We start from the raw sequence: 14,809 nt of genomic DNA on the forward strand, positions 1-14,809 counted from the left end.
GTCCGGACAGGATGATTACAGCCGTCACTCCATCCTTTCATTCACATATTCATTCAACAAACTGTTTTTGAGCACCTACTGTGCCAGGTGCTGTCGTAGGGGCTGGGACAATGTCGTGAAGGGCTACAGCCCCAGAGCTAAAATTCCAGAGGTGAATACACAATAAGTAAGCAAATCAGGGGAAAAGCAGTTACGGACTTCATCTCCTGCTACTTTGCCCTGCTTGCTATTTCCTAAGCAGTCCTGCGCCTTAGTGTCTGCACTGGCTGATCCCTCTGCCAGAAATGCTCTCCCCAATTTATCTGCCTGGCTGAAATGTCTGACCACGTCATTGAAAACTGCACTCCCTCCACCCCAAGTTTCTTTTCCCCTCGTAAAGCATATCACCTTCTACTACGCAGTTTGCTTTTTTGCATGTTTGTTGTGTATCGCCTGCCTCTCTTCCGCCAAACTCCGGCAAGGGACAAGATTTCTGTCTATTCACCACACGTGAAGAATCAGAGTAAGTGATCAATAATTATTTGTTGAATGAATTAATGGATAGTGATAAATGTGAAGAAAATAAAGTGAGGACATGGAACAGAGGGCTAACTTAGTAAGGTGGTCAGGGAAGGCCTCGGAGAAGGAGGACCTACGTACAATGAGAAGGTTCCAGCCACGGCAATAGCTGGGCAAAGACGTCCCACACAGAGGAGGAAAGGCATGTGTAAATGTCCTGAGGCTAGACAAGTTCTGAGTGTTTGATGGACAGAAAGGTGCTCACGGGGCTGCAGGAATGCAGGAGCCAGATCAGGTAAAGGGCCCATAAGTCTTGGGAAGAAAGTTCAAGCCAGGAAGTTTCTAGTGGAACGGGATGGGCACTGCACTGGGAGTCAGCAGGACCCCAGCTGGGCAAGACTTCTCCTTAAGTCAAAAATTTGTTTATCGCCGGCTGCTCGACATTCCTAGGCATAAAATCCCTTAGGGCTGGGCACACAGTAGGTGCCCAATAAATGGTAATGGAACGAATGCCTGCGTGCATGCGCGAGGGGACACCGGGCTGCACGGAACTCGGCAAGAGAGCCCTGGTGGCCCCGGGAGACGCGTCCGAGCACACCGGCCTCGGGTGGGGGCGGGGGCGTCCCGCAGGGCGTTCCGGGAGCCCGCCCCCCGCCCGGCGCGCGGGCCCGTCGCGGCCAGCCGGGCCGGCGGGAGCCGCCCGCGGGCGGCACTGGGCATGCTCAGACGGCGGCCAGGTCGCGCCGCGAGCGAGCTTCTGCGCCGCCCGCACGCGCGACCTACCTGGGCGCCCCGCGCCCCCAGATGCTGCAGGTACGGGCCGGCGCGACCCCAGCGGGCTGGGGGCAGGGCACGGGGCCACCGGGGGCCGGGGTCGCTCTGGGCGCTGCCCCGCCCCCACCCTTCCCCAGGCGCGCGGCGAACGCGCGAGCGGGCTGGCGGACGCGGCGGCCCCGGGTTCCCGGCGCCTCGTCGGGGCGGGGAGGGGCGACCTGGCCGCGCTCACCTGGTGGGGCGCGGGTGGGAGGGAGCAGGCCGGGCCGGGTGGGGCTGGGTCCCGGCGATCCGGGAGGGCCCAGCGGCCGGCGATCCGGGAGGGCCCAGCGCCGCCGCGACCGCGGCCCCTGCCCCGGCCGCCGAGGGGTCGCACAGCCCGCGTGGAGCCAGCCAAGCGCGGCGGCCAGACCTTCTCGGCTCCCAGGGCGAATTCGCCTCTCGGCTTTCAAAGATGGCATTTCCTGGGCCTGGCACGAACTCCAGCGCCAATAAATCCTCCCCGTTCCACGGGTGATATGGAATAATTTATCAGGTACCTGCGATGAGACAGCTGCAGTGGGGGAGTGTATGTGAGAGCGCCCAGTCCCCCGGAAATTCCCGTTTTCAGCAACCTGAACTTACTGAGAAGTTGAGGTTGCCTTAAAAATTCATGGGAAGTTGAGAAGACTTGACACCTGGGTTTTCCGAGGTGGTGGAAAGAGCTTGTGACTCGGAAACTGGAGACCTCCATTCAGGTTGGGCTCCCTCTTGGCCAGCTGGTGACCTTGGGGCGAGTTGTCTAACCTCTCTGATCTTCATTTTCCTCCCCTGCAAACAGCCCGTAATAATGCCCACCTCGCTGGGTTGTTGGGTGGATTAAGTGGGATAAATTATGTGGAGGTGTTTGGCACCGTGCCCGGCCAAAGCAAACAAGCAGTTGGCATGATGGGAATTTAACTCGTTTAGAGACCCTCGTGGCTCCCATTTCACCAGGAAATTGGAATTACGAAAGCATCTTCAGGGCCTAGTGCCAGATTGACAGACCCTGTCTTTGTGCCCAGGAGAACTTCTACTGAAATCTTTGGAAAAACAATTTAGCTGAATTGTAATCGGAGAGCACCTTCTTTAAAAGCAGTTTTATACATTCAGAAACTCCAGAAGTTGGCAGTTCAGCTTGACTTACAAAAGAGCTGTTTTGCAAGATGATCCATCTTGCAAGTGTTTAAGCAGATGATGCTTTGAAAGTAAAGCCTAGTTAGGAAGATTTCTGTTCTAAAAAGCTCCCAAACCCAGCTTTCAGTGATTATTTAAATTAGGGTTTCTTTCACAATGTTAGCATTTGGGGTTCAATAATTCTTTGTTATGGGGCCTTTTCTATGCGTTGTAGGATGTTTAGCAGCATCTTTGGTCTCTACCCAGTAGATTCCAGTAGCAATCCCTTTTCCTCAGTTGTGTCAACCAAAAATGCTTCCCGACGTCCCTCCCTGTGCGGGGGCAGGGTGCAAATTTTCCCTTTCTCCCCCCTTTAGAACCACTATGCTTTCTGTCATCAGCCTATCTGAGTTGTTTGAGAATTTCGTCTTGTGTTTTTACTCTAATAACCAACCTTTGTATAGACTTGTAGAACTGCACAGAGTACATCCATGTGCATCAACTGATTTAATTTTTACAACTCCCCTGTGAGGCTGGTGTTATTCCCATTTTACAGGTGAGGAAACTGAGGCTTTGAGCAGTCAATTACACAGTATGTGGTGTAGCTGGGATATAACTCATGTCGTCTGGTTCCACGGACAGGTCTTTTTCTTCTGCATCAGGCTGCTCTTTATTGTATTGAGACTTTCAAATGGGTGGTGTTCCTGATGATTAAATCAAGATGTAAAGTAGATTGGAAGCTGGAAACCTTTCTGGCTAGTTGAAAATTAACAGTAAGCTATTATCTGACAGAGAGTAGGTCATTCTAGTTAAATATTCTAGTTTATAGTAAGCTCCCATAAATCCTGCATACAGTAGATGGAATACCAATGTGCAGAGAATTAGAGTAGAATAAAACGTGCCTAATACTCTGTATTGATCCTGCCTTGTCCCTGGTGATTTGCTGTCTCCTAAAACCAACTCGTATATGCAAATTAGACATTAGCTGGAATGTAAAAGGTCAGGTTACTGAAGGCATCTCAGAGTGGCTGGAGTGGCTGAGGCATTCCGTTCAGCAAGTATTTATTGAGCTGCTTCTACATGGCAGATGCAGTGCTGGATGGGGATGCAGAGTGGGTCAGTGGACTCCAGTGAACCCGGGGTGCCTGGAGAACTTCTCCTCAAGGAGAGGGCAGGTCTTGGCCAGGCCAGACACACAGGAGGCCAAGGTCAGGGACAGCTTGGGGTGGGAGAAAGAACCTAAGTTAACACAGAGTCCAATCCAATTCAGGATCCCACACTGCTTCTCCATCCTTTTTTGAGCCCTCCATTTCCACATTTTATCATAGAGAAGGTATTCTGGTGGCTTTTAACATTCCCATTCAAGTGTCAGGAACCTGGTCAGAGATGAATCTTATCTCTGAAAGAAGTTGGGCTTCCAAGCTGGTAATTGGTCTCAGGGGATTGAGACCAGCTCCTTGATTGTTGACTGTGATCTGGGAGGTTCTGCATGCATTGTTTAATTTCAGTGTGCTCCCTCTCTCCTCTTACAGTTGAGGAAACTCAGCTAGCAAAGGTAGTGTGGGACCAGGAGCTAGAGGGACGAACTGGGACCTTCTGAACTTTGGGTCCAGGCACACGAGGAATTCCATTTTCTAGGATGGACATAATCTACCAGAGGACTTTGGGGACTGGAGGGAACAGGAAGACAAGGCACCCTACCCACCCCCCACCAACCTCGGGGTTTGTGGCATGTTGGGGGATGGGGGGGACCTGCGATTTGTGGTCCTTCCCTCTCTCCGTAGGTAAGTGCCTGTTGACTGTAATCCCAGGGCTCACCTTCCTTCAGACAATGGTCCTGGGAAGCAGGGCCACCCTCTTCATCTCTTCGCAGGGGCTGGAATGCCGAGGGCAATCCCCTGGCGTTGACAGGCTGGGAGTGTGGGGCAGCCAGCTGGTGTAGCTTCCCAAGCCTGGGCTCTTCTGACCAACTCTAACAGAGACAAGATCAGACCAGGTCAGTGTCCACTCTGCCCAGGTCTGGGTCCTGGCAACTGCAGACTGGGATCTCACAGGCATCTCCTTTCATCCGCCTGAGGGGGAACTAAAAGGGAGTGCTTGGTGGGTCCCTGGCTGAAATCTGATCTGGTCATGGGTTCCGAGACCCAGAGATCTTGCATCTCCATAGCTTCCGGTTATGCATGATGCACCTGTAATAGCCTTCCGCCTCCAGGGGAAGATCAGCTGTGAGCACAGATGTAACAGCAAATTCAGACCTTTACTGAGCCTATACTATATGTCAGGCCCTAGGGTTACAGAGATGAAAGCTGAACCCGTCTTGGAAGGATTCATGGTGGAGTTGGGAAGACAGTGACATAGTGACACTTCTGTGTGAGTGTGTACACGCATGTGGGCATGCATGTGCTGTCTATCTATCTGTCTGACAACTGCTTTAAAAGAGGATAAAGCTAGATGCAGGAGACCCCAATGGAGAGAGCCATTCATTCTGACGGGCATCAGGGTAGTTGGAGTAGTTGGCATTTGAATTCAGCCTTGAAGGTAGAAAAAGATGGTATTCAGGGGGCAGACAGAATGGCAGATGCAAAGACTCAGAGGCATGAAGAGACCCCTTGTATTTCAGGAATGGTGACTCTTCCCAGGCCCAGCCTCCTGATCTTGGCTAATGCAGGACCCACCTCCTATAGTGAGGGTACCCCCCCCATCTCTGTACAGGGGCCTGGCCTCACTCATCCCAGGGTATGTGTCCATTCTCCTTGTTTGTCCTGCATAGGACTGATGCCTCTGTGCTGTCTCCGAGGCATGAGCACCTTCTGCCAGGGATACCTCTGGTTTTAGTTATTACACACTGATATGGCATTTACTAGCTTCCAGGCAATGTTCTGAGTGCTTTCCAAATATTAATCTTTTAATCTTTGTAGCAACTCTCTGGCCGTGCTGCTTCCCTGAGTACTGGCCACTGGGTAGGTAGGTGGGGGCAGAGCTCACGTCCCCGGTCTGTGTCCCTCTGTGGACGATGCTCTCATCATGATACAGCTTCTCCTGGCTGCGGTTTACATCGATGTGCCAGGAAGCAGCCAAGTCTGAGAGTCCTGATGGAGTGCTGACTGCCCTGGATTTTTCTCCCTGACCCCGTTTCCTTCAGGGGGCCAGCAGGGCTCCACTGACTACATTTTCTGAACCAAAGACTGGGATCTGTAGTCTGAGAAAGAATGTTTGTGCTGCGTCTTTGTGCAAGAGGAGGCCTGGGAGGTGTTGTTTGGATACTGAGAGTGGAATTTTTGAGACATTTCGATGGTTTATGTGGAAAGTTAGAATAGAACATTTGAAATTGGGATAGTCCTGGAAAATTCAGGTCCCGTGATTTACTGTCAGGATACACAAGCTTTTAGTAAATAGTTAAGCAATGTGTAGTTTGAATTTTCTGTACTGAGCCTCTTGGAGCCTCAAAATGGAATAAATAGTACCTTCTAGCCCCAGAATCTTGCTAATACTTACCAGCCCCAGTTTACAGATGGGATGAGAAAACTGAGGCTCAGAGAGATGAAATGACTCCTGGAAGGGCACACTGCTCTACGAGGACAGCCAAGGTTTGAACTCAAGTCTGTCCCCAGGCAAATACTTGACTGTAAAATGAGGATAATAATAGAACCTGTTTCCGTTAAAGGAGCTGATGACCGAAAACCCACTCAGGTAGAACTTGGCACAGAAAAGGGTCCCCCTCCCTTTGTGTTTGCGCCGCTGACCTGCAGACAAGCGCCTTGTTTAGCCTTCGATGCTGAGAGTGGCTGTCGTGAGTGATGGCCTGCTCCCAGGGCAGGGCTGAGGGCCCGGCTCACAGGGCTAGAGGGACGTTCCAAAGGGGCAGGGTCCAGGACCAGAAAGGGGCTGTGGCCAGCTGGGTGCTGTGTTGACGAAAGGCACTGGTCTGACTTAGAGAGAGGAGTGTGAAGACCTGGTCCCTGCACGCTACTTCCCTCAGGTGAGTCAGCCTCGGTCTAGGCCTGAGGGTCTTGGTGGGAGAGGCAGCAACCAGCTCTGTCAGCCATCCCTTGACCTGAACCACTGGTGGGCCTAGAGTAGAGATAATGACAGCGTGAGCTCAGGTCTTGCTCGCTTTGCTCCCCCCACCATTCCCTCCCCAGGTCTGGTTATCAAATTCATACATGGTTGCTGTAGAAAATTAAGGTGTCAGGGAGCAATGGAAATATCATGCATGGTGTTCTTCCTGGAAGCAGCTCTCACCACCACCATCACCACCATGGAGGACTCCACATGCCAGCCTGTTCTCTTCTGCAGCCAAGGAGGTCTTTCAAAGCTGCTTCCTTTTGCTTTTAGAATAAAAGACAAAACTAATGTTGGCATCTCCTGCAGGCCCTGGTGTACATGCTTTGGTCCCCATGCTTTCTCTGCTCACAGGGCCAGTGAGAACCTGGAACCTTCCTCCCCTCCTCCCCAGTTAACTCATTCTTTGGGCCTTGGCTGCCTGATTGTAGATGCCTCCCCTCGCCTTCCTGCTGTGGGTAAAACTGCCTGCTGTAAACGCTCACATTCTGGCCCCCAGGTCTCTCTCCTTTCACAGCACTTTTCACAGTTGCAATTTTGTGCTTAATTAGTGTAATTATTTGTATTAGTACCCGTCTCCCCAGCTACACTGTGAGCTCTGTGAAATCAGGGTCTCTCTTCCTTTAAACACACGTGCACACAACACACACACACTTTCTTTGAGACTTTTTTTTTTCTTTTAACTTTTTATTTTGACCTAATTCAGACTTACAGAGAAGTTCCAAGAATAGAACAGAGAACTCCCATATACCCTTCACCCAGATTTGTCAAATGTTACCATTTTATCACATTTATTTTATTCTTCTCTCTGGGTGTACATTTTTTTCCTAAACCATTTGAGGGTCATTTATAGAGTCTTCCTTTCCCCCTAAATACTTCAGTGTATTTCCTAAAACCAATGACATTCTCCTATATAACTATGGTACACTTTTTAAACAAGAAGTCAGTATTGATACAGTACTGTTAATGTAATCTACAGACCTACAGGCTTTGCCAGTTGTCTTGGTAGTGTCCTTTGTAGCAAAGAAAACCCCAGATCGTGCGTTGCATGTGGTTATGTCTCTTCGGTCTCCTTTAAATTAGAGCAGTTCCTCAGGCTTTCTTTGTCTTTTGTGACCTTGACATTTTTGGAGAATACAGGCCAGTTATTTGGTAGAATTCTCCTCAGTTTGAGTCTGTTTTAACCCACCATGTGTCTTCAGTGCCACTGAAACATCAAATGCACTCAGTTAACATTTGCTGAATGAAAAAAGTCAGCAGGTTGTCTAGTCTCCCCCACTCCCACTCCTTTCAGCAGAAGGATGTTGTGGGTTTTTTTGTTTTTTTTAAATTTATTTTTGGCTGCGTTGGGTCTTCGTTGCTGCGCGCGGGCTTTCTCTAGTTGGGCGAATGGGGGCTACTCTTCGTTGCCGTGCGCGGGCTTCTCATTGCAGTGGCTTCTCTTGTTGGGGAGCACGGGCTCTAGGCACGCGGGCTTCAGTAGTTGTGGCACGCGGGCTCAGTAGTTGTGGCTCGCAGGCTCTAGAGCGCAGGCTCAGTAGTTGTGGCGCACAGGCTTAGTTGCTCCACAGCATGTGGGATCTTCCTGGCCCAGGCCTCGAACCTGTGTCCCCTTGCATTGGCAGGCGGATTCTTAACCCCTGTGCCACCAGGGAAGCCCAGAATGTTGTTATTTAGTTGCCATCTCGCTGTATGTAGATTGGAATCTTGCTACTTTTATTTTTATGCATTTATTTTTTACTGGAAGTGTGGCTGATGTACAATATTATGTCAGTTTCAGGTGAACAACACAGTGGTTCGACATTTGCCCACACTATGAAATGACCACCACGATAAGGCTAGTAACCATCTGTCCCCATACAAAGTTACTACATAGTGTGGTCTACATTCCTTAAGCCGTATATTATATCCCTGTGGCTTATGTATTTTATAACTGGAAGTTTGTACTTCTTAATCCCTTCACCTAGTTTGCCCAACCTATCCCCCAACCCCCTGTAACCGTCTGTTTGTCCTCTGTATCTATGAGTCTGTTTCTGTTTTGTTTCATTTGTTCTTCTGTTTTTTTAGATTTCACATGTAAGTGAAGTCATACAGTATTTGTCTTTCTCTGTCTGGCTTACCTCACTTAGCATAATACCCTCTAGTTCAGTGTCCCCAACCTTTTTGGCACCAGGGACGGGTTTCGTGGAAGACAGTTTTTCCATGGATGGCAGTGGGAATGGTTCAGGCGGTAATGCGAGCAATGGGGGGGGATGGGGAGCGATGGGGAGGGATGGGGAGCGAAGGAGAGCAGTGGGGAGCGATGGGGAGGGATGGGGAGCGATGGGGAGTGAAGGGGAGCGATGGGGAGGGATGGGGAGCGAAGGGGAGCAGTGGGGAGCGATGGGGAGCAGTGGGGAGCGGCAGATGGAGCTTTCCTCGCTCACCTGCCGCTCACCTCCTTCTGTGCCGCCTGGTTCCTAACAGGCTGCGGCCCAGTACTGGTCTGCAGCCTTGGGGTTGCAGACCCCTCGTCTAGATCCGTGTTCCCACAAATGGCAAGATTTTATTCTTTTTTATGGCTGCGTAATATTCCATTGTATATATCTATATACCACATCTTCTTTGTCCATTCATCTATCCTGATATTCTTTTTTAATAACACAGCTTTCCCCACAAAACAGAGGCTTCCTCCAGGGATAGTGAGCCTGCTGTCTCTGCAGTAATACAAGCGGACGCCGGGCCATGGCTTGGCAGGGACACTAGAGTGGAGAACAGAACATTTGGTGAGGGGCAAGACTCAGCCTGCACGTTCCTCCTGACAGAGTGCCTTCTCCAAATGCAACTCTGACTTCCCAGGCCTAGGGGCCCAAGAATAAGGTAACTAGAATTTCTAATCCAAACCAGAACGTTTTGAGAATAAATGAGGAGCTGTTAATAATTGCTTCTAATCAAGTAACTTCAACTTGGGCTATCCTGGACAAATCAGGATATGTGGTCACTCTACCCAAATGTGACTTTGAAGTTGGAGATCAGTGCCTGGGGATCAGCCTAGAAAACCCTCTAGCAGTAGGAATTTTCTGCCTGGACAAAGCGAAACTCATCTCCCTGGCATTGCCTGCCAGGTCCATATTAGTGGCCTTGGTCCTCTCTGTTGTTGCACCTCCCTTGGTGTGCCCCTCCCAGCTTTTCTCCTGCTACGTCCACTTTGTTTCAGTCCTCCCCTCACCTGTTCCTTCCTGCCACGGGGACTGAGAGAGCCTGGAACATCACTTCCAAACCCAGGCTGGATGGAGGAGAGGGGATGGGGTTTGTGATACATGCACAGGGGGGAAAACAGGCCAGCTGTGCTTCCTACTGACCCAATTTTTTTTTTTTTTTTTTTTTATAAATTTATTTATTCATTTATTTATTTTTGGCTGAGTTGGGTGTTTGTTGCTGCGCCAAGGGCTTTCTCTAGTTGCAGCGAGCGGGGGGTACTCTTTGTTGCGATGTGCGGGCTTCTCATTGCAGTGGCTTCTCTTGATGCGGACCACAGCCTCTAGGCGCGTGGGCTTCAGTAGTTGTGGCGTGTGTGAGCTCAGTAGTTGTGGCTCGCGGGCTCTAGAGCACAGGCTCAGTAGTTGTGGCGCACGGGCTTAGCCGCTCCGCGGCATGTGGGATCTTCCCAGACCAGGGCCCGAACCCGCGTCCCCTGCATCGGCAGGCGGACTCCCAACCACTGCGCCACCAGGGAAGCCCCTGACCCAATTTTAATGGAATTTAAGAGCCAAGGTGTGTAAGTGAGGTATGGCTGGAGACCAGAGTTTCCCTAGACCTTATCTTTCCCACCCGGCCCCCGCCACGCTCACACTTCCACCCGTCTTTCGTGCACAGACACCCAGGTTCCTCTTCCAGCCCTAGTTCTGAGATCAGAACCGAGTTGCCGGTCTTTGGCAGAGGCACGGAAGCAGCTGGCATTGGGGACCCAGGCACAAGAGAATGGGCATTGAATGACTAGAAGGTGCAGAGAAGGACTTGGATGCAGAGAGACCAGGCAGGAAACCAGCATCTAGGGAGTCTGGTAACAAGGCCAATGCAGGGTCATTTATCAGGAAGCCTAGAGTTGCAGTATTGAATGCCTGACACTCGGTCACGGGGGCAGGCGCTGGTGTCTGATTAGTCCAGCTCCTTAACTCATTTTCTGCCTAGCAAAAAACACGAACTCTGCCTCCCTGGATTGAAAAGTGTAGGCATACCTCATTGTATTGGGCTTCGCAGATACTGTGTTTTTTACATTGAAGGTTTATGGCAACCCTGCATCAATCAGGTCTCTCGGTGCCACTTTTCCAACAGCGTTTGCTCACTTCGGGTCTCTGTGTCACCTTTTGGTAATTCTCGCAATATTTCAAACACTCTGCTGGCAAAAGATAATGAGTCACTGAAGGCTCAAATGATGGTTAGCATTTTTTTTAGCAATAAAGTATGTTTAATTAAGGTATGTATATTGTTTTTTAGACATAATGCTGTTATACACTTAATAAACTACAGTATAGTGCAAACATAATTTTTATATGCACTGGGAAACCAAAAAAATGTGTGTGACTCACTTTATTGCGATATTTGCTTTATTGCGGTGTTCTAGAACGGAACCCACAGTATCTCTGAGGTATGCCTGTTCTATAGGGTGAAAATGTGAAGGTATAGAGATTTTCTGGGGCATCCTAGTCCTGTGGACTTCAAGAACATGGTCCAGTGCAGTATAGTGTTTTTATAACTCCAGGCATTGGTGGCTTTAAGGGAAAAGCCAGTTAGAGTGTCTAGTTATTAGAATGCAAGATACTAGCACTTACTGAACTTTGGAAATTTTTCTGGTTAACTGTGATACTATGTTTACTGGTTAAAAATGTTCTCCCCCACCCCACCCAGGCATAGCTATGTAAAAGCATTGAGTTTGAGGTCACCTTTTACAGGACAGAGAGGGTCACACAGTGTCTGAACTGGAAAGGACCTCAGAAGAATCTTTTCCAGCTCCCTCTCTTTACAGGTGGGGAAACTGAGGCATGCTCAGGGCACACAGATAGTCACAGAGCAGGGACTGGTACCTCAATCATACAGTTTCCAGCCCCCAGATCTTGGGTGTGTTTTCTAGATATCATCTAAGGAAGTTTATTGAATAGACTGTATATTTCTATCATTTTGATAACATCTTTTGGCATTTGTCTAACTGTAGAAATAAGCTGTATTGGCATCAAAGTATTAATAGTTGTGCATTTCTTGCTCTTTTATGTAGAAGTTGCTAGGCTGATTTTCTTTTAAATTAATTTATTTTTGGCTGCATTGAGTGTTCGTTGCTGTGCTCGGTCTTCTCATTGCGGTGGCTTCTCTTGTTGTGGATCTCAGGCTCTAGGCATGCGGACTTCAGTAGTTGTGGCATGCGGGCTCAGTAGCTGTGGCTCGTGGGCTCTAGAGCACAGGCTCAGTAGTTGTGGTGCACGGGCTTAGTTGTTCCGCGGCATGTGGGATCTTCCTGGACCAGGGCTCAAACCCGTGTCCCATGCACTGGCAGGTGGATTCTTAACCACTGCACCACCAGGGAAGCCCTGCTAGGCTGATTGTTTTTTTTTCGTTTTTATGTAAGAAGATGATGTATACCTTCCACTGAGTTTCTGTATTCTGTACTACTGTTTATCAAACTTTAGCACATCAGAATCGCCTTTTAAAACACAAGCTGCTATGCCCCACCCGCAGAGTTTCTGAGTCAGTGGGTCTGAATCAGACTCAGGTGAGGCCTCAGAATTTGCATTTCTTTTTTTTTTAGCACTTTTTTTAAACTTTTTGGCCAGGCCACGTGGCCTGCGGGATTTTAGCTCCCCGACCAGGGATCAAACCTGTGGCCCCTGCAGTGGAAGCCCGGAGTCTTAACCACTGGACTGCCAGGGAAGTCCCATAATTTGCATTTCTAACAAGCTCCTCAGTGATGCTGCTGGTCCAGAGACCGGGGACCATCCTTTGAGGATCGCTGCCCCAGGCTTAGTGATAGTTCCAGATGGTGTGCTCTGTGCTTTACACCCAGCTGGGCCCTCCTTGCTGCCCAACCAGCCCTCTGTCCTCCCCTGTTGCTCCCATGCCAGCCAGCCTAGCTTCTCCACTCTCTCTGGGTCTCCTACCTGTTGCCCTCCACTCTCCAGATGACCCCACCACCTGTGGCCCTGGGATGCTCAGGGCCGTCTGGAGGGAGCTTCCTCACCTTTCCTCCTCCCTCCTTCATTTTCTCTTTCTTCCTTTCTTCCAGTTTGAGAAATGAGTGTCTCTGGCTCTGGCTTACCTCTCCACTTCCAGTTGAAAACTGTCCTCCCATCACCAAAAAAAAAGAAAGAAAAGCCTCCTCCCAGCCCGGCCTTACCATTAGGTCACCGCCCCATCACTCCCTTCCTTTCACTGCCAAGCCTGCTGGTGGAATAGTTTACAGTCGCAGAAAAAGATTGGCTCTCACCTCTCTTGACATAGACATGCTATTCAATTCCAGAAGTTCAGGTTTTCTATACCTATGCTGAAAGAAAGACAGTTTTTTTAAGGGTTTTTTTTTGGCTGCATTGGGTCATTGCTACTGGGCGCGGGCTTTCTCTAGTTACGGCAAGCGGGGGCTACTCTTCATTGCAGTGGGTGAGCTTCTCATGTGGTGGCTTCTCTTGTTGTGGAGCACGGGCTCTAGGCATGCGGGCTTCAGTAGTTGTGGCATGTGTGCTCAGTAGTTGTGGCACGCAGGCTCAGTAGTTGTGGCGCGTGGGCTCTAGGGCATGTGGGCTTCAGTAGTTGTGGCTCAAGGGCTTAGTTGCTCTGCAGCATGTGGGATCTTCCCGGACCAGGGCTCGAACCCGTGTCCCCTGCATTGGCAGGTGGATTCTTAACCACTGCGCCAGCAGGGAAGTCCCAGAGAGACATATTTTTTTATTTGTGGTAAAATACACATAAAATTTACCATTTTAACCATTTTTAAGTGTATATACAGTTCCGTGGCATTAAGCACAGTCACACTTGTGTGCTACCGTCACCACCATGCATCCACAGAACTCTCTTCATCTTACAAAACTGAAACTCTACCCACTGAATACTAACTCCCCATTCCCTCCCCGGCCCCCCACCCCATCCCTGGCAGCCACCCTCTACTTTCTGTCTACTCTAGGTACGTCATATAACTGGAATCATGCAGTACTTGCCGTTTTGTGATTGGCTTATTTCACTTAGCATGATGTCCTCCAGGTTCATCCATGTTGTCACGTGTCAGAATTTTTTTCCTTTTTAAGGCTGAGTAATGCTCCATTGAACGTACATACAACATTTTGTTATTCAGTCATCTGTCAATGGATGCCTAGGTTGCTTCCACCTTTTGGCTATTGCAAGTACTGCTTCTGTAAACATGGGTGTACCGAAGGACACAATTCTGATTAAAGGGGGCTTGCAACCTCAGGTGAGATGTTTAGACATTTATTTATCTAGCAGTCTCAGCTTTATCTATCGCCTGCATCCCCCAGCCCATTGTCCCCAGGCTTCCCCACCTGCCCCTTGAGCAACACTGCCCTTGCTGTGATGGCCAGGAAGTGCTCACTTGTCAAGATCAGTGGCATTTCATCACTCAGACCATTTGGTCTTTGTGCCGATGCCCCCCTGCTGGGGCTTCTGTGATGCAGCTCCCCTCCTGCCTCCCCACCCACCCTGGCTCATCCTCTGCTCTCTGGCTCCTTTTCCCTCTGTTCTGTCGTCCTGCAGGCCTTCCTGGGTGAGCACACCTTATCCCATCATCAGGGGCTCACAGGTCTGCTCCAGCCTGGTCATCTCTGTGTGTATCACATCTGAACATCTCCCCCTGAGTGTCCCCGGGTCCCTCTTCTGCATGTGCATGTCCAAAGCAGAGCTCTGCACCTTCCTCCTTAAAAATGTTCTCTCTGTAAGTGACGTGTCTTCCAGCATAGAAACCCCAGGGTCTCCCTTCACTCCTACAGCTGCACTGAACAAATCCCTCCCATCACACCTCAGCCTCTCCTCCAACCTGCCCCTCCTTCCCCCCACTAAAACTGGGTGGGTTCACACACTTCTCCCATTTGCCTCTCTCCGCAGTGGGTCCCTAACATTTATACCTGCTTCATGTTGTTGCCAGAAAGTGTTCCCTGCAGAAGCACTAAGATCACCTCTTCTCTGCGGGTCCCATGTCGCCTGGCTCCATCCGGCATTGCTTTCCCCTGTCTCTCCCCCTCACCCTGCTGGTGATATGCTCTAAGCCAGGGCTTCCCAAGCTTTAGTGCTAACATGCAGATTCTGATTCGAGGGGCCTGGGGGGTGGTCCCTGCCTTCTGCATCCCTAACAGGCCCCCCAGGTGGTGTT

General features: G+C 50.0%; 1 protein-coding gene across 7 annotated transcripts in view; it reads left to right on the forward strand.

The window, feature by feature from the left end:
* The first annotated feature begins 1,198 nt into the window (after positions 1-1,198).
* Positions 1,199-14,809, forward strand: part of PTPN3 (protein tyrosine phosphatase non-receptor type 3) — a 110,712-nt gene continuing 97,101 nt past the window's right edge. Inside the window, exons 1-2 of one of the 7 annotated variants that reach the window (XM_032635749.1) lie at positions 1,217-1,311; positions 4,280-4,402. Coding sequence is in view for 1 of the 7 variants with exons in the window: in XM_032635744.1 (XP_032491635.1) it covers positions 1,217-1,311 (95 nt within the window). In the remaining 6 variants the exon portion in view is untranslated. Of the gene's footprint in view, positions 1,312-4,279; positions 4,403-9,114; positions 9,328-14,809 lie in introns of those variants that run through there. The other 6 variants (XM_032635748.1, XM_032635747.1, XM_032635745.1 and 3 more) reach the window with 6 other exon arrangements.

Source organism: Phocoena sinus, chromosome 6 (genome assembly GCF_008692025.1).
Source record: "Phocoena sinus isolate mPhoSin1 chromosome 6, mPhoSin1.pri, whole genome shotgun sequence".
Lineage (NCBI taxonomy): Eukaryota > Metazoa > Chordata > Mammalia > Artiodactyla > Phocoenidae > Phocoena > Phocoena sinus.